This window comes from Ornithorhynchus anatinus, chromosome 2 (genome assembly GCF_004115215.2).
Source record: "Ornithorhynchus anatinus isolate Pmale09 chromosome 2, mOrnAna1.pri.v4, whole genome shotgun sequence".
NCBI classification, from domain to species: Eukaryota; Metazoa; Chordata; class Mammalia; order Monotremata; family Ornithorhynchidae; genus Ornithorhynchus; species Ornithorhynchus anatinus.
In genome coordinates, this window is record NC_041729.1 from 95408255 (window position 1) to 95428861 (window position 20607).

The 20607-nt window shown below is 40.3% G+C and overlaps 1 protein-coding gene across 1 annotated transcript in view; it reads left to right on the top strand.

Moving 5' to 3' along the window:
• Positions 1-20607, top strand: part of ARHGAP18 (Rho GTPase activating protein 18) — a 172801-nt gene that overhangs the window by 102187 nt on the left and 50007 nt on the right. The window contains 3 exon segments of the mRNA XM_039911183.1: positions 7132-7328; positions 10753-10988; positions 14541-14604. Coding sequence (XP_039767117.1) covers positions 7132-7328; positions 10753-10988; positions 14541-14604 — 497 coding nt within the window.

The window sequence follows — 20607 nt, forward strand, 5'->3', positions numbered from 1 at the left end:
AAGGCAGTTGAGGGTCGAGGTCTCCTCTTGTGATATTGCAGGGAAGGATGGGAGAACTGCAAGGGAGATTTTAGGGAGATTATGTCTGATATTTTCAGTCTATCAATGCAATATTTGACAGGATCATTAAGGGCAAGAGATTGGGGGAGGGGGAGTTGGGATTCGATGGAGGTGAAACAGATGGCACAGGCATTGGACAAAGGTGTCAGTAAAGATGGAGTAGTATTATTGCTTGCCGGAGGAGAGGTCAGAGTTATAGCAGGTGAGGATGAGTTTGAGATGGACAAGGTCACCCTGGTCTCTGTGCTTTGACCAGCAGCATGCCACAGCTTGAGAACGAGGGCAGAGAAAGTGTACAGTGGAGGTACTCCAGTGCAGTGGGTTAGTGTTACAAGATTGATGTAGAAACAGCAGATTGAGGGAGTTGAGTTCTGAAAAGAAGGTAGTGTTGAGGATATGGATTTATGTATGTAGTGGCTAGGTTGTATATAAAGACCATGCGGGCATGATGACTTTGGAAAGTTGAAGGGGATTGAGAGGTAGGACGTCTCTATGAGGGAACGGAACAGTTTTATGGGGAGTGGGTAAGTTGGAGAGAAAGAAGGTGAAGAGATCACATGAACAATCACACTTCACATTTCCCCCCTTCAAAGACCTACTGAAGGCTCAGCATTTCCAGGAGGCCTTCCCAGACTAAGCCCCCCTTTTCCTCAGCTCCCCCTCCTCTTTCCATTGCCCTGACTTGCTCCCTTTGCTCTACCCTCCCTCCTTGTCCCACAGCACTTGTGTATGTATGTACACATGTATAATTCTATTTATATTAATGCCTGTTTACTTGTTTTGCTGTGTATATATCTATAATTCTGTTTATATTGGTGTTATTGATGCCTGTTTACTTGTTTTGATATCTGTCTCCCCAATTCTGTACTGTGAGCCTGTTGTTTGCAGGGTTTGTCTCTCTTTGTTGCTGAATTTTACTTTCCAAGAGCTTAGTTCAGTGCTCTGCACACAGTAAGCACTCAATAAATAAGATTGAATGAATGAAAAAGACTGTGGTCAGAGGGAGAATTCCATAATTATAAACTGCAATTTCAGTGAAAACATTTAATTATCCAGAATATCCACAAATCCCAACATGTCCCAAATAATTACAATTTTATTGTTGATATACTTATGAAGAGGAATAAAGATGCTTGCTCATGACTAACTTGTGCTTTTTAAAAAGTCTGGCAGTTTTTTTTTTTTAATTTATAAAAACTCTTGTTCAAGGATATCAAGAAAAGAGAATACTGAAACTGAATTTCCCATGTGGGTTATTGGTGTAGCAACTGTTCACAAGTTCCGCTGCCTATTTGCTTCAAAGGTCTTCTGTCCATCGTATCTTATCTCCTTTAGATTCTCCAACAGTACGGAAAAGGGTGGTAGTGGCTATCCAACTTCATTTTAGAAACACCCTTCAATAAGGGAAACATCTTGGTCTAGTGGAAAGAGCACGAGGCTGGGAGTCAGAAGAATGTGGGTTCTAATCCTGACTCTTCCACGTTTTTGCTGTGTGACCTTGGGCAAGTCACTTCACTTCTCCATGCCTTATCTTGGAGAAGCAGCGTGGCTCAGTGGAAAGAGCACGGGTTTTGGAGTCAGGGCTCGTGAGTTCGAATCCCAGCTCTGCCACTTGTCGGCTGTGTGACTGTGGGCAAGTCACTTAACTTCTCTGGGCCTCAGTTCCCTCATCTGTAAAATGGGGATTAAGACTGTGAGCCCCACGTGGGACAATCTGATTCCCCTATGTCTACCCCAGCGCTTAGAACAGTGCTCAGCACATAGTAAGCGCTTAACAAATACCAACATTATTATTATCTGTAAAATGGAGATATAAACTGTGGGCCCCATGTGGGACACTGGTTGTGTCCAGCTTGATTAGCTTGTATCTATCCCAGCCCTTAGCACATTGCCTAACCCATAGTAAGTGCTTAACAAATACCATCAAGGGATAAAAAATCTGAGTGATTTGTTTTGTGATCAGCTGTGGAATTTATTCAGAAAGGATTAGTACTTAAATATTCTCTGTACTTGAGCAAATATTTTGGTAAACTGGGGATTTTTCTTTTTTCTATGGCTCTTAGCTTCCAAAGTCTCAAAAAGCTTATCTGTTGGCATTCAGTAGGGCTTATCAGAACTGGCATTCAGCTTGTTGAAGAACCCATAACATGAATGTCAGGCCTGAGTTTCCTCATGAAAATGAACTTTGCAGCCTAAGGAAACCAGTTCCTTCCAGTCTGGTATTTATCACTCAGTTTGTTTACTTTTCTCTTTTTTGCCTTGACTACGCCAAAGAAATTGCTTTAAAGTAACTACTGAAAATTTGGGACTTTCCAAGATCCTCAAGACTTAATCTATAGCTCTCTTTATGCAGTTTATTGATCATGTCCCCTATAGCAATCTAGGAGAAAGGAGAGACTTCTCTGTTTCATTGCTCTAAAAAGAATGAGCCACTTTTTTGATGGCACTGTGGAGTTTCACCACTTCCAAATCAGACTTCCAGTAGTCCATGCTGCCCAGCCATTGCTGCTTCAGGACACTGAGTCTTTTTATATCCCTTCTCTCATACCTTTTCCCCTTGTCACCAGCCCAATCATGCCACCCAGTCAGTCACCTTAGCCCTCATGTTTTCTTCTTTCCTCGTCGATTTACATTTATTCTCATAATTATTGAATACTTATATAAATATCTCTACTACTTCTTCAATTTGATTTTCAAATTCTTCAAGTACATGGAACTCAACATTTTCTATGTAATTCAAGCCACTTGTACAGTGCTCTTGTGTATTCAGAGGGAAGCCAGTATGAACTAAGGAAGCATCATGTCCTAAGTGGATAGAGCACAGGCCTGGAAGTCAAAAGGAGCTGGATTCCAATCCCAGCTCTGCCACGTATCAGCTATGTGACCTTGGACAAGTCACTTAACTTCTCTGGGCCTCAGTTACTTCATCTGTAAAATGGGGATTAAGACTGTAAATCCCTTGTGGGAAAAGGGACTGTGTTCAACTTGATTAGCTTGTATCTACCCCAGCGCTTAGAACAGTGCTTGACACAGTAAGTTCTTAACAAATGCCATCATCTTCGTCATCATTATCTAGTGGTAAAAGCAGTGAGTCCGGAGTTTCTGTTAGTGACATGCAGTGTGACCTAGGGCAAGTCACTGAACCTCTATGGGCTTCAGTTTCCTGATTATGATATTGGGTGCTCTAGCCCACAAATAACTGGGAGAATAAAGTGCTGTTATTAATGTGAGAGCATTAGGGAAGCAAAAATGGTAGGAAAATCCAAGGCACTGTGATTAAAATGATCAAGAACCACAGCCTAAATCCCAGGAACCATTCTCTTCTGCAGCACTTTTGAGGAAGAATGGGGTCCAGCATTAAGAGAGCTCATTTGAAATACCCTCATGACATTTGGGCAGTTTGTGTTAAACCAGGGATTGGCTTGAGTAAACTAGTACTCCTACCCCTTTCCTGACTTGGTAGCATTCCAGAAAGAGATCCTAAAGTGTGTTCAACTCCCCATCAAAAACTATTTATGAGTCATCCAGGGCTATAATAAATTAGTCTCGGGAATGAATCAGGGCATATGTTACACCCCACGGATCAGGTAGAGCATTATGCTAGAGATTATAGGTATGTATATACCAAGGGCAAGGTTTTTGGTTCCTGGAAAATACCTTCATCATTTCTTCACAAAGGGAGTTCTCATATGTATAAAGCCTACCTCAGGAAGTGCTCATTTCAGTGTCTGTTAATGCTAAACCATGGGACAAAGGAATGTTAAAATGTTGACTTTGAGTTTAGGTGACATTTATCAATCAAGCAATTGAGATGATTATCATAAATCAATCAGCTGTATTAATTGAGTTCTTATTATCCTAAGAGTGAGATTAGTGTACGAAATGGTATGGTTCTCAAATATGAAAAGTGGATCACAAGAGAATTCCTTTGTTTTCTCAATCCTAGACTGAAGCTTTGCACTATTTTATGGGCACAGAGGGTTTTTGCTTGGGGATTTAAAGGGCCAGAGTGGAGTGGACCACTGTAACTAACTGGTTTTTACCTCTTCCTTTCCTAACCCCCTCTCTCTCTGAATCTCTCCTGCTCTGGAGTCCTCTGACGTGCCAGAGACCCCGATCTTACTCAAGCTTCTTAAATTCAAGTAGATTATTTTTTGCATCAGAAAAAATGTTACTCTTAGTAATGGTTTCTGCTCCTTGTGGTCAGGGAACATCTCTACCAGTGCTCTGCACAGAGTAAGCACTCAATATTTACCATTGATTGATCCTGCATAGTCTGAAAGACCTGCTGAATTCGCTAGAATCATTTGCAATGGAATGATTAAAATGTGAATTATTTCTAAGGTCCTTGTCATTATTTTGAAGTATAGAATGTATGGCAAAAGATTCAGCAAGATTTTAGTAATTCAGATTTTGAATTATGAAGGAAAAATGTCCTTATTCTCTCCAAAAATTCTAAATTTTTCCTTCCCAACTGGAGGGTAGTGGAGAAGACAAATTTCAGTAATAATGATTTGGACTAGGATGATGTACATTTCCTCTTTCAGGGTCACACCTAGGGAGTTTCCGGTACACTATTAGTCTTGACTATGGGAGGGAGAATCAAGCAGATGCATATCCATTCCATTTCTAGCTTGGGCCGTGACTAGCGATTGGAAGGCAGTCTGTTGCCAGTCAAATTCACCTGTGTTGGGCAGCAGCAGCATGGGGGAGAGTAGAGGATGGAGAAGGAAGTTTGCTGCACAGAAGGAGGCAGTGTTAAACTACTTCCATATTTTTACCAAGAAAACTGTATGGATACAGTACCAGAACAATTACAGATGGAGGTGGGGCAATCTGGGAGAGCTGTGTCCATGGCGTCTCTATGGGTCAGAGAAGACTCGACAGCATAAGACAAGGTGATGTGAAATCAGTTTTCCCCAGCTTGAGTCAGAGAGGAGGAAAACATGGTGGTGTGAAGTTATTCTGGGGTCACTGGCAAACCAGAGTCTTGGGCAGATGACCTCTGTGTTTTTCTTGTAGGCTTCTCAAGGGCAAGGACTATGATGACCGTTTAACCACTTTTATCCCAGGCTATTTGGGCCTCAGCTGGCCTGTCTCCTGTCTGGTGCAGATATGGCCCCAGCACCTATCTTCCCTAGGTCTCAGCTCCTATTGCCAAGTGCCGTGGCCTGGATTTAGTGCCTATGTTCACAGAGACCTGGGAGGAGAATGCAGTGGCTCTGGATTAAAGGAGAGGTTCAGGCGTCCCCCTGGAGACTGCCCTAGGAGTGGGATGACACATCCTTTAATTACACTGCATGCCTAGCACATTATGTCCAGTGAATCTGGTTTTAGAGCCTCCACAGATTCTGTCTGTGGCCATCTAACGAGTACCTTGTCTGTAACCTCAAGAGTACTCTACCAAATGCTCAAGGTAGCATGCTGCGGCACTCAAAAGATACTTCTGATTGATGAATTGCTTGGATGGAAAAGCAGTAATAATAATAATGATATTTGTTAAGCACTTAATCCATGCCAGGCACTGTACTAAGAGCTGGGGTAGATACAACATAAAAAGGTTGAACAAAGTCCCCGTTTCCATGGGTCTCATAGTCATAATCCTCATTTTACAGAGGAGGTAACTCAGTTGCAGGGAATTTAAGAGATTTGCCCTAGGTCACACAGCAGACAAGTGGCAGACCTGGAATTAGAACCCAGGTCCTTCAGACTGCCAGGCCTCGACTCTTTCCACTGTATCACACTGCTTTTCAAAGAAAGAGAACTTGAATTTTCTGGGGATGTTCTAAAAGCTTAGAGGTCAGTGAGAATTTTAGAAGATTAATTAGCATTGACCTTGAAATTTAGACTTGTCTCTAGGAAAAGCCAAATCTCTCAGCAGGCCAATGAACATTTATATCATTTCCACTTTCTTTCTACTTGGTATTTTGCAATCCAAATGATAAGATTACCAGAAGAGTGTGTTTTCAGGAAAATGTACTACCACAAACTAGAAAGCATTTCATATTTCCCACATTGGATGTCCTGCCTGATTCCTCTGTCCACCAATGAGTTGCCAATTGCAGGATCTGCTGTATTCACTGAACAGTTTATTGGAACAAACTGCATTCTTTCTTGTCCCCATGCCTAGCAAATGTTGCAGAGCGAGTATGGACATAACACTGGAAAAAAAAACCCCAACACTGAACCTCAACCAGCTCCACATTAGGAGAAATTGACAGTTCAAAGTAGGGCCAGAATTTTGAAAAGTGCAAGTGCACTGAAGTAGAAAGTAGAATTTTTGTTCAAACCCGCTACATGTGTTAAAAAAAAAAAGCCACATTCATTTTCTTCTCCTTCCGTAAATAGAGGCAAGGTAGTTTCACTTGGTAAGCAGGTAGGGACTTGTCATGTTGTCTGTCCTTTCAGCTTCCTCCAGAGGATTCTATTGCAATATTTATGATTTTCAATATTTGCTCATCTTGCCCAAACTACAGCTGAGCCTTCCAAGCCTTGGTGTTTGTATGTTATATGCATGACTACAAGCCCACTCTGATTCTGAATCTTATCAGAAAAATATACTAAATTCATGAATTAGTTTTAAGCTAAAAGGTGTCTACTTTGTGCTTGTTTTGATAGTCCTGCTTGAAGGAGCAGGTGTGTTTATGAAATACCTTCTTCCCTGTAACAATACTGTTACTCAATACTCTACTCCCCCCCTTTTTTTTGAGCATTCATCCCATGGAAATTTACTAGAAAATTCTTGCCAGGACAAACATTCTTTCAGAAGTGAAACGTTTTAATGGGCTTCTGGTTCAAGCATGCACTCTACTTCCTTCCTCTAAACAGAAAGCTTGCCCTAATATTTTAAAACTCACCTCCCAACATCCCACTATTTCTATGTTGGTTCTACAAATAGGAAATCAGAGGAATTTCTTTGTTAACTTTGCCTTCCTGAACATTCTCCCAGGCTTTATGGGTGAGAGTTCAAAGTACATTTCACCCTATTTCATTTATGGCCATTTTTTCTTTAAAGGAACACTGTGCCCCAGTACTGAGAAAGTTTGTCACTGATTTTTCTTGTATTTCCAGTCGCAGATCAGGCCAATATTCCATGAACCATGAAAACACCACAAAAGCCACAGGCAGGCCACCATTTGACCGATCCAATTCCCAGGACTCTTTGGAAGAGACATCTATGGAGGATTATTGGACAGAATTGGAAAACATCAAGAAGTCTAGGGAAAATCAACATGAAGAACAAGAGGTGGTTGTTAAAGAGCCTGATGGTAAAAAAACACGTTTATTCAGGGGTTTTTTATGCCATGTGTGAAAACAGCTGAAGAGAATAGGTCACTGCTAACCAAGACTGCTGTTATGAATTGTCTATTACATATATCAAAACTATCTGGCAGAAATGTATATGACCTATATCTTGCTTGTGTACTGCAATAATAATAATAGTACTATTATTTGTTAAGTGCTTACTCTGTGCCAGACTGTGTACTAAAAGCTGGGGTAGATATGAATAAAATTAGGTTAGACACAATCCCTGTCCCACAGGCCTCACAGTCTTCATCCCCACCTTACAGATGAGGTAATTGAGGTACAGAGAAGTGAAGTGACTTGCCCAGAGTTACATGCCAGACAAGTGGCAGAGAGAGGATCAGAACGCAGGTCCTTCTGACTCCCAGGCCCATGCTCTATCCACTAGGCCTTGCTGCTTCTCTTCTATTTGAAGGAAAGTAGTGTTTTCCACTAGCTTTTTCTGTTGGCTGGACTAGGGTTGCCACTAACTACACCAGATCTCAGATGGCTTTTTCTTCCTCATCCATGGTGCCACTTGGGGATCTATGTTTTCCATCTGATGGAGCCTCAGATTGCCATCTGTCTCCTTCCTCCTCCCACTCTTATGTAGGAGTTGAAGGAGAGGCGGAGAGTAACTGAGTGGTATTGAGGTGTGATGTTGGTAGAAGTCACCACTCCTTGATCATGTTTGCCACTGGAAACCCAATTCTACACCTAGTTCTCTCTCTGTATGGACTGGAGCTCTGTTTTCCTCATGATATGTATGCATACCTCCCATTTCTGTGACTTTTTGTCAGTGCTGCATGATGTGCTGTTTTGATTGTGGCCATCACAAAGCCTTGTTTATTCATCAGATAGCCACCAATATCTATCTGGCAGTGATATGATGAATCATCTGCTCATCTGGTTTTCTGATCTCAACTATTTTCTTTTTTATCTCATCCTTCAATTAGTGGCTGATCACAGCCTTAGTCTTTTACAGTAAGATTGTTCAATTCCAATTGGACTTTAAAACAGGGGCAGAGAAAGATAATAAACATGCCACAGTATTTCTCAAGGAATGGCTCTAGAGGTTAATTAAATTTGCAAATTAGAACCACAGATAGAAGACACCACAAACACCCACCTAAACGGGCCACAATAACAAAATTCTACCTTGATGGTTAACAGAGAAAACATTGTAATTCATATTCAGATGCTCTCGTGACCCTCTAACCTATTTCATATGCCTGACTGTGACTCTCAGTGGAAAATCCAGGGAAGGATGTGTATCCAAGCATAACTCTGGGATTTGTCATAAATTGGCAGTTTGTGCCCAGTAAAACATTTTAGCCTCTAAAAGATTTTCCTCTGTTTGTCATTTTACATGTGGTTATAACCAGCTCTTGACCTCTGCAAACCATTGGGACCTTTGTTTAGTTTCCTTCGAAGTTTAGTTTCCTTCGAAGCTTTCTTAACATAATAATAATAATAGTATTTCTAAGCATTTACTATGTGCCAGAAACTGTTCTAAGCACTGGCATAGATACAAGATAATCAGGTTGGACACAATCCATGTCCCACAAGTGGTTCACATCTTAATCTCCATTTTACAGATGAGGGAACTGAAGCACAGAGAAGTAACATGAGTGGTCTATGTCACACAGACAAGTGGTAGGACTGGGATTAGAACCCGGGTCCTCTGAATCCCAGGACCATGCTCTATCCACCAGGCCATGTTGCTTCTCATTTTGAGAGTTTTGAAAAAGAAGTTACCATGTAGATTATACTTTATGTGTTCATCAAGATCTTTAAATTTGTTGGAGTGGCAAAGAAAGGCTTTATATTTTGTACAGTGGCAGTGACAAGAGGCCACTTTACATCCTCGATGATAACTGTAAATATCATTAATTCACCTGGCTGTGAGTGTATGTTTTGGCTTACGTTGGGCAAAGCACTGTATTAGGCAATGGGATTGAAACTCTATAAGCAGATGGGCCATTGTCCCTGTCCCACATGGGGCTCTCAGTCTAAAAGGGAATTAAAACAGGTGTTTTTTTCCCCATTTACTGATAAGGTAACTGAGGCACAGAAAAAAATAATTGACTTGTTGAGGGTCACATAGGCAACTGGTGGAGCCTGGCTTAGATCCCAACTCCTCTGATTCCTAGGCCCCCATTCTTCCCCCTAAGAATCATCAACATCATCATTGTCATCATTATAATTGAATGCCTACTGAATGCAAAGCACTGTGCTGACCATTTGGGAGACAACCAACTGAGATTAAAGACACAGTCCTTTGGCCTGTAGTTCATAACTGAGTATACACCAAAACCACAAAAGTGGTTCTCTCTAGATTCTAGTGAGCCTGCTTTGTTTGGTTGTTTAAATGATATTTTTAAGCTCTTGCTGTGTACTAAGCACTCAGGTAAATATAAACCTACCAGATTAGACACAGTCCATATCCCACATGGGGCTCACAGTCTTAATTCCCATATTACAGATGAGGTGTCTGTGGCACAGAGAAGTGTAGTGACTTGCCCAAGGTTACCCAGCAGACAAGTGGCAGAACCTGGATTAGAAACAGGTCCTTCTAACTCCCCTGCCCATGCTCTAAGCACTAAATGATACTGCTTCTCTGCTCTCCTCCTACTGCTTGGAGGGGGCCCAAGTTGCCTCTCCCATTTAAATTATGTTTTGTTTTCTATTCCCTCTCAAATCTTCCCTCTTCATTTTTATAAATAACCTGGAGTTGAATGCCATGACATTATTGTCCAAGTTTTGGTAGAGGAATATTCATTTCTTGTTCTCTAGTGCCCTGGCCAATTATTCCAGTGGTTTTTAAATACCTTTCTGAAGCCAAACAAGCAGTTTGTAATCCCATAATTATTAATGCTTCCTTTGCTTAATAGGTTAATTTGACAGCTAAGGTGAGCAGGGAAAAAATGTAATTGTTGCCTCAGAGCTGCTTGATCTATTGGAGAAAGGATTAGCAGGAAGTTGGTAACTGATTTGCTTTGTGATAGGATGGGGTCACTAAATATCTGCATTAATTCATTGCCTGAACAATGGAAAGAGCAATACTTCTGATCCATTTATTTCTCAGTGATATTACGGTAATTATGTATCATCAGGTAATACCAAAAAGTGTGGTATATTTGCAAACACCACACCTTCTAATCTCTCTGAGTCTGGATATTAGGTGAGAAGGACAACTCTTAGGGCTATACTTTACATTATTTTTCTTTTTATTATTATATTTGTTAAGCATTTACTATGTGCCAAGTACTGTACTAAGCATTTTAGTAGATACAAGATAATCGGGTTGGACACAGTCCCTGTTGCACACGGAGCTCACAGTTCAAGAAAATGAGTTTGTTTAGAATGTGTCCTGATGTACTGAATTTTTTTTTCCTCTTGCTACAGAGGGAGAATTAGAAGAGGAATGGCTCAAAGAGGCTGGTTTGTCCAATCTCTTTGGTGAGAGTACAGGAGATTCTCAGGAGAGCAGGCTGCTTTTGTCCACTCTGACTCGGACCCAGGTAGCTGCGGTGCAGAAGCGAGTAGAGACCGTTTCTCAGACACTGAGGAAGAAAAACAAGCAGCACCAGATCCCGGATGTTAGAGACATCTTCACACAGCAGACAGAGCTGAAGGAAAATGTGGGTTCCCGAGCGTGTGGTTTGTGTTTGTATTTTACCTTTCTGGTCTCTTTTAGTTGTTCATCTGTGTTTTCTCCCTTTAAATCAGTCTGTAGAGCAGCTGTGTTGGCAGAAAGGTCCTGGGTCTCTCTTCCCCAGAACTTGGTCCTGCCACTGCTTATTCTCCTCGTCCTCTTCAGTGAGATTTTATTCTGTATAGTGTAGATCAACTGCTTCCTGATTTCAATCAGAACTCAACTCATTTTGGCATCAGGAGAGAGGGTAACAGGACACATTTTCATTGAATTAACTCAAATTCTGGATTAGTGAGAGTTTGAATCAAGTTCCTGCTAAGCCTCTCTCCAATAGAACAAGAAACTCCTTCAAACAATTCTTTTGCCCCTCACCCTTTTTTTTATCTCTCTCTGCAATCACTATCCCTATATTGAATACACGACCTGTTAAGTCCATATTTTCTTCTACAGAACCCAGAACAGGAATGAGTTAATGCGACTTAAATATAATGTTAATGTGAAATATGTATATACATATATATCATCTATGTGTATATATCTATATGATGTATATACATATATATGTATCTCTTGAGATCTATACATATCTAGAGAGAGTGAGAGAGTGCACGTGTGCCTTGGTATCTATTGCCATCTTATTACATAAGTGACCCTTTTTCATATACAAACTATGCCTTAGAAAAAGCTGAGGTTGTTTCTGTTCTACTGTGCTGCCAAAGAATGAGAAATTCCATCTGTATCTGTTTTGTTTTTCGGGGACTCCTACACTATAGGATCAGGTTTCCAGCTGCAATGAAGAGGCTGGGATGGATAGTTTTCCAGATTTCCTGTTTCACTGTCTGCTCTGATTAAAAAAAAAAAAAGCAGGGAAGGAGAGAGTGTGAGAAAAGAAGATGGTCACACAGAACCAATGCTTAGGGAAGGAACATACACTGGGCTAGTCCTCTAACAGAACCAGGCATTGCATCCTCTTGAAGCTGCAGGGAATTTCTCAATAAATGCTAATCTCATTAGAATGGCTGTTAAAGAGACCCAGATTTATTGGTGTATTCATGAATCACTTGATATTCATTACTGGAGAAACTCTGAGTTACTTAAAGTCACATTAACTAACTCCTGTTCTGGGTACTGTAGAAGAAAATGTGGACTTAACAGGACATGTGTTTAATAGCTAGAAAACGATTGCCAAGAATAAACTGAAGGATGATGGCGGTGGAGGAAGGAATTGTTTGAATGAATTTCTGCACCTTCTCTCTCTCCTCTCCTATACTTTTTTCCCCTCCAAAGCCTTCACTACTAGTTTAGTCAGTCACTGGATTAAGAGTTCTCCTTCTTGATTTGGGTCTGTGTGCAGCTTGATCGAGTATCCACCCTCAGCACCTAGTACAGTGCTTGACACATAGTAAGTGCTTAACAGATTCCACAATTATTATTAGCACTGTCTTGAGCCCAGCCGAGTCACTTGAGGCTAGGCTAATATGTTTGTTAGACTGTGAACCCCATCTGGGACAGGGGCTGTCCAACTTGATTATCTTGTTTCTGACCACAGTGTATAGTATAGTCCATGGCACATAGTAAGGGTTTAACAAGCATTCTTATTATTATGATTATTATTATTATTGTGGTTTCCCAGGCATAGACTCTAGGGTGGATTTGCTTTTAGCATTCCCTTTTCCTCTAGTTGTGATATTTAAGTGCTTACTATATGCCATGCACCGTACTAAATTCTGGGGTGGATTCATTCATTGATGATTCATTCGTTCATATTTATTAAGCACTTACTATGTGCAGAGCACTGTACTAAGTACTTGGAAAAGTACAATACACCAATAAACAGTAACATTCCCTGCCTACAATGAGCTCACAGTCTAGAGTGTGGGGAGCCAGTCATCAATACAAATAAGTAAAAGTGGATACAAAGAAATCACGCTGGACACAGTCTCTGTCACTCATTCATTCAGTAGTATTTATTGAGTGCTTACTATGTGCAAAGCACTGTACTAAGCACTTGGAATGTACAATTCGACAACAGATAGAGACAGTCCCTGCCCAGTGATGGGCTCACAGTCTAAACGGGTGAGACAGACAGCAAAGCAAATCAGAACAAAACAAAAACAAGACAATGTCATCAAGATAAATAGAATCAAGGAGATATACACCTCATTAACAAAATAAATAGGGTAATAAATAATATATACCAGTCTTAATCCTCATTTTACAATTGAGGTAACTGAGCACAGAGAAATGAAATGATTTTCCCAAAACCACTCAACAGACAAGTGGCAGAGCTGGGATTAGAACCCATGACCCTCTGACTTCCAGGCCCAGAATCTTCTCTCATCCTTTAGATGTTTTCAGTATCTAAGCATTTCTAATTTTTCTAGCACTCATGGAGGAATTTCACCATACCCTTTTTGAATCTGTTTTTTGGTGCCCTGCAAAACTTTCTGTGGGAACCTGTCCCAATCAAAATTCAGCACTTAGAACAGTGATGGACACATAGTAAATTTTTATTAAATATAATAATAGTAATAATTCATCACATCATTGGCTTGGTCTTGCTTTGTATGAATCTAAATTGGTATTGTAAATGAAATCTCTTTTCAGTTTTAGTTAAAAAAAACACACAAAACACTCCACATGTTTCTCATTCTAGATTAATAGACTTTCAGATTTTAAAAGGTACTTCTGACATATCCAGCTAATTTGGTGTGGACCATGAATACAGATCTACAACTGAGGTCCTAATATATTTTTTAAAGATAATACGAATAATAATTACGACTTTGGTTAAGCAGTTATAACTTGCCAGGCATTGTACCAAGTGCTGGGGTGGATACAAGCAAAGAAGGTTGGGTAGAGTCTCTGTCCCAAGTGGGGCTCACATTCTCAATCCCCATTTGACAGATGAGAGAACTGAGGCACAGAGAAGTGAAGTGACTTGCCTGAAGTCACACAGCAGGCAAGTGGCAGAGCAGGGATTAAAACCCATGACCTTCTGACTCCCAGGCCTGTGCTGTATCCAGTAGGCCATGCTTTACTCCCTAGAAGTCACGTGCATCTATCAGACCTCTACCCAAGTCATCAGGCTGCAGAGGACTTAGTACAGCACTTAGTACAGTGCTCAGCACACAGTAAACACACAGTAACTACCATTGATTGGAGGGATGAGGCTACATTGATGTTACCAGTGTGAACCTCCTCTTTAAACACTTTCACATAAACTCTTCTTGGCTGGAATCACAGTTCTGAAATAAACACATTTTGGATCTTAACACAGTGACATTTTGGATCGAAAAAGAAAACTACTCCCAACACATATATACATATATGCCGCCAAGTGACTCAACAGCCACTTGAACGGCATTTCACTAGCTTTCTCCAATGTTTATTGTTTAAAAACTTGGGCTTTGGCAATCACACATGACTTAATTTGTTTAGTTCCAATTGAATATCTTTGAATGATAGTAAATATCACGTTCCATTTTCTCAGGTCGAATGCTAGGGAATGACAGGATGGCTTCTTTTCTTTTCTTAGGTTCCAGATGGGAGTGAGTCACAGTCTGTCGGAACAAATGAAAATAAAGAAGCTACAGAGGATGGTATGTTGTACAACTTTCTTACATTTTCCTTTTATTCAGCCAAGTCTAAAATTAGTGCTTATTAAGAATATTTGCCTTTGATTTTCAAAACAGAATTACAGAAAGAGAATTAAATATTGTTCTTTATTAGGAATTGCTTTCTTATAGAATACTTCAAGTATGTTTGCAATTAATATCTTTAGAAGGTCTGTTAAATTGACTATAAAAATAAGAAAGGGAACAAAGTCATAAGGTTCTTGTATTGTTTCTCAGTTCTATTTTTATTCCTTTTAAATCTGGTCAATATTTATGGTTGACAAAGGTCAGAGGATAAGCCAAGGCATTTAAGTGAATTCAACAAACATAGAGATAAGAAAAATTAAACATTTTCTTTACCTTCAGAAAATCAGGTCTTTGTTAGCAAGTGTTTATTCACATTGCATATCATCAATCCATCATATTTATTGAGTGCTTACTATATGCAGAGCACTGAACTAAGCACTTAGGAGACTACAATAAAACAAAATTAGCACATATGTTTCCTGCCCATAACAACCTTAGTCTAAAAGCAAAATCTTGTAATTCAATGTTGTTTCCCATTTTACACAGAAAAAGCAGGGAAAAAGTGGACCCAAGGGTGTGAACATATCTGATGCTTTCAGAAAAAAGTTTAGCCTTTCTGCTTCACCACACCCTCTCACCCTCCTATCCACCAACACTAGTAAGGAAACAGTAATACATCCTTGAAGCGTGCAAGGTTGGCAACAGTAAAGGAAGTTGTGTGTCTGCATCAGCTTGCTGAAGGCTTAGAGTTAGAGGAGGTACACAAGCACCAACCAAACAGCAAAGAAATTTCATTTTGTTGTCTATGTGGCTTTTTTTCTTCCCTAAAGAACTTGGAGTGATCTTTTCAAATGGGAAGTACTAATAGGCAAACACTTGTTCAGCCCTTTTCAGTATGGTAGGTATTGGGCAAGTTAAATTGGATGTACTTCCATGCTGCTTCACTTCTGCTTTTGCCAGCATATAGGGAAGTGGGCAGAGATCCCAAAATTAAAATCACCATCCCAAGAGTCAGAGTGGTTAGTCTTGCATCTGTTTCAGGACTGTGCTGTGCCCCTTGATAAGCAATAATGAATTAAGCCAGAGCAGGCAAGCAGTGAATGGTTTTGGAGGAAGCAGAAGGAAAACATCGACTGAGGTTCAAAAGAATGTTGCTTACTGACTGACTCCAAATACGTGGGGGATCTAATTGAAAACCCAGTTAGAAAACTCTCTAATTTAAACGATGTCTCATTTATCAGCTTAAATGGAGACACTGTCATTTTTTTTTTAAAGATTAATTCTTCTTTTAATGGTCAAGCTATCCTCCTGCTTTACAAATCACTATTTTACCTTGCATTCACCACATATGCATGTGAAACGTAAATGAATTTTGATTGGTGGAAGTATTTAAATAGCAATTCTTTTTTTCCCATTTTCTTTTGCACTCCCATAATTGCTTGGTTGTGTTCCAGAGAAAACAATATTTACTACCAGGAAGAATGCTGTACTGGTATAGACCAGTGATCCATTTAGCCTAGGACTCTATACTTCTCATCATAAAATGTGGTGCTTTATTTGGGCTTCTTGTCTGAGTACATTTTCTCTTAATGGTGGGAGTTGGGTTCTTGGGATTATGGGTGTGTGTGGTGGGTGGGGTGGGGGAACTGTGGGGGAAGGACTCCTTGTGTCAATTTTTTGCCTCATTCTAATCCCCATTTGCCTAAAACTTTTCGATGTTATATCAGTCAGTCCATCAATGGAATTTACTGAGCTCCTTTGGTGTGCAGGACACTGTACTAAGCACTTGGGAGAGTACAGTAGAGTTTAGACATGATCCCTGCTTTCAAGGAGCTTTCAATCTAGTTGGGGATATAGACATTAAAATAGGTAGGGGAAGCAGCAGAATACAAGGATATGCACATGAAGACTGTGGGCTGAGTATCCACATACTGAAGGGTTTGTTGCTTTCAACAACCCACCTGAGAACTTCCAAGTCTGAACAGATGTGATGTGCGGGGGAAAGAGTAAACATGGTTTGGAGATCCCAGCACATTTGGATTATACAAGACTTTAATAGCTAGGGCAGGTGTTTAAGAACCAGTAGGAACCATCAGCACTAAGTCATCATTAATAATCAGTGAGTTCAATCAATGACATTTATTGAGCACTTACTGTGTGCAGAGCACCATACTTGGGAGAGTACAGTGCAACAGAGTTGGTAGACATATTCCCTGGCCACAAGGACCTTACAGGGGAGACAGACAATTAGAATAAATTATGGTTACGTTCATTACTGCTGTTGAGTTAAAGCAGGGGTGAATATCAAGTGCTTAAGGGGTACGGTTCCAGGTTTGTAGGCAATGCAGAAGGGAGAGGGAGCAGGGGACATTAGGGCTTAGTCAAGGGAGGCCTCTTGGAGGAGACATGATTTTCGTAAGGCTTTGAAGATGAAGGGGGAGGGAGTTCCAGTCCAGAGAGAGGGTCTGTGCATAGATAGACAAGATTGAGGCACACTTAGTAGATTGGCATTAAAGGAGCACATGTGCAGTGTGGGGTGTAGTAGGAAATTAGTGAGATAAAGTAGTAAATTAGGAGGGGGCAAGCTGATTGAGTACTTTAAAGCTGACAGTATGGAGTTTCTGTTTGATGCCAAAGTGTATAAACAAGCACTGGAGATTCTTGAGGAGTGGGGAAATGTGGACAGAATGGATTTTTAGAAAAATTATCCAACCAGCAGAGTGAAGTAGAGATTGGAGTGGGGACAGACAGACAGGGAGGTCAGTGAGGAGGCTGAATTTACTATGGTAAATTGCTGGATCAGCCTAACAGTTGATGGAGACGAAAGGGAAGATTTTAGCTATACTGTGAAGGTAGAACTGATAAGATTTAGTGAAAGATTGAATTTGTTAGTTGAACGAGAAAGATGAGTTGATAAAAATGCCAAGTTGACAGGTTTCCAAGTTGTTAGGAGACAGAGAGGGTAGTGACATTGTCTACAGTGATGGGAAAGACAAGGAGAGGACAAGGTTTGGATGCGAATATGAGGGAGCTGTGTTTCAGATATATTAAGTTTAACCTGTCAATGGGACAGTTAGACCACTTTCTGTGGAGTAAAAGGGACAGAACCCCTACTGAAGGAGGTCAAGGAGAGAATTGGAAGGAAGGATGTAGAAGCACTGGGTGTAGATAACTCGCTCAAGGAGAGGAGTGTTAGCAAGGAGATGGGGTGATAACTAGCAGTAGCCATGCGGTCAAGGAAGGGTTCCCTTAAAATCTTGCATAAATAAATATATGTTTAAAAAGAGCAATGTCATTACAACCCTAAGCCTAAGGCCTCTAACCTGGTTTAAGGCCACGTGGGCTCTTTTCTGATTCTAGCCTGTTTGGAATGCTTTTAAAAGAAGCTTAAACTCTTTGGAAGGGTTTGGACGTTGTTGTTGTTGTGTGTTTAATATCCTTGTTGGGTTTGGTTTCCACAAACCCCATCAGTCATTAGAAAAAACATCACAATAACCCTTACTAAAAAGGGCAAAATCAACTTACTGCTTACAATTGTCTCCTAGGAAACCAATACACAGAACCCCAGAAAAAAACAGAAGTGATGTTGTAGGTTTGATGCTATGTCAACACTTTAAAAAATTTTTGTTAACAGGAACATAAGGATTCCAGTATTGAGAAATACTGTTGTTCTAACTCAAACTGCAAAATCCACAGTTAGGGACAAAGATTAACCTGTTTTTCTGTAGAATCCTGAAACACAGCAGTGATGTTACTGAGGTATCTAATGAACAATGAATTTATAAAGGAATTAATAATGTTTTCTTATTTAACACTTACTCTGTCGTAAGCGCTGAGCTATATACAAGGTTATGAGTTTGGACAAATTCCGTTTCCCAAGAGGGAGCCACAACCTATTTTCTTCCCATTTTAAGATGAGGAAATTGAGGCCCAAAGAAATTAGATGACTTACCCAAGATCACACAATTGGCCAGCAGTGGAACTGGGTCTTGAACCTGGGTCTCATGAGTCACATTCCTATGCTCTTTCCACTGCGCCACACTGAGCAAGTGCATTGCTAGTTTACCTAGCCACATACTACATTTTCTGAACCCGAAGATTTCTAGTCATGTGCATATGCCAGCTAGAGTTTTCATGGAAGAGGTTGTGACCACAGTCTTTTGGGGGTCCATGTCAGTCGATCATATTTATTGAGCATTTACTATGTGTGGAGCACTGTACTAAGAGCTTGGGAGAGTGCACTATAACAACATCACAGACACATTTCCTGCCCCCAGTGAATTTAGAGTCTAGAGGAGGAGACAGACATAAATGGACCCTGCCTCAATATCATTTTCCCAAGGGTACGAATGAATGTATGCAGAAACTTATTGTAGTTTTGTTTTTAAATGAGTTTCAAGTGAAACAATTTTTTTTCTTAAATAAGGAAACCCAAATGTTTTCTAAGAATAGCAATCATTCGTTTGAATTTCCTGAGCTTTTAGATCTGTTTATTGTTAATTGGGATCTTTAAAATTATTGCTACTCTAGATAAAAAGAAACAAATCTTATTTTGTGTGTGTGCTTTCTTGTAGTCACAGTTTTATATTCATTCTTAAAAAGAATATTTAAAACAGTATTCAGATCCTCTCTTCAGAGCTGATTCAGCATGCATGGTATTTAACTTAGCCAAGGGTTGTGTTCCCTGCCCATGGAATTGTTGGGTTCAAAAAAACAATTTCAAATTTCAGTATACTCCTTTAAATGTGTTAGTTTTAAACCCTTCATTTAAAATCTCTGAGGGATGGGAGAGTGAGAGGATTAAAAATTGGGCTCTGGTCTACCATCTCATTCATGTGCCCTTCTGTATTTGTATCTACCATTGCCTCCACCATATGATAATATAATAATGATTATTACTATATGCCAAACACTATCCTGAATGTTGGGATTGATACAACATAATCAAAGCAGATACAGTGCCTGCCACACATGGACCTCATAGTCTAAAGAGAAGGGAGAACAGGTATTGAATCCCTATTTTATAAATGAGAGAACTGAATCTCAGAGAAGTTAAGTGACTTACCCATGGTCACATAGCAGGCAAGTGGCAAAACAGGGATTAGAGCCTCGGTCCTCTGACTTCCAGACATGTGCTCCTTCCTCTAGATCATGATGCTTTAAACCTTATCAGATTGGAATGATTCCCTGTAAATTCCAGTATCTACCACTCCCATGCCTACCTGTCCAGTTCATGGATTCTGGGCAATTCTTTATTTCTGTGAAATTCCAGGAAAAGGGAGGAGAGGTGAAGGTATTGAGATAATTTAGTCCAGAAATCCTCCTGATAGTTCAGAAAACCACATGATTAGCCTGCAGCAAAAACATTTTTCTGCTGACAAAGCTCAGTAATCATAATAATAACGATAATAATTGTGGTGTTTATTAAGTACCTACTATGTGTCAGGCACTGTAGTAAGTGCTGGAGTGGAGACAGGCAAATTGGGTTGGACATGGTTCCGGTCCCGGATGGGGCTCACAGTCTTAATAGAATTTACAGATGAGGTAACCAAGCTTAGAAAAGTTAAGTGACTTGCCCAGGGCCACACAGTGGACAAGTAGCAGAGCTGGGGTTAGAGCCCATGACCTTCTGACTCCCAGGCCCATGCTCTATCCACTATGCTGTGCTGCTTCTCCACCGGCCAACCATAGGATTATCCAGTCACTTTCATTTTACTCAGAAGTTCAGGAGACTCCCATAAATATTTTGGAACAAAAGTGTAATTCCAAAATGGTGATGACTTAGCCCAGTGTTTACCAGATCATTTGGGTGTTTGTAACTTTCCTCCCTTGAGAAATGATGTAAAATCATTCACTACCTGAAAAATAGTAAATTCTCACATCATCAGCTTCAATGGTTTTGTATGCAGAGCTCTGTGCCTGGTACTTTGGACTCTGGGCTTCTGTTTTGTCTTTAATGTT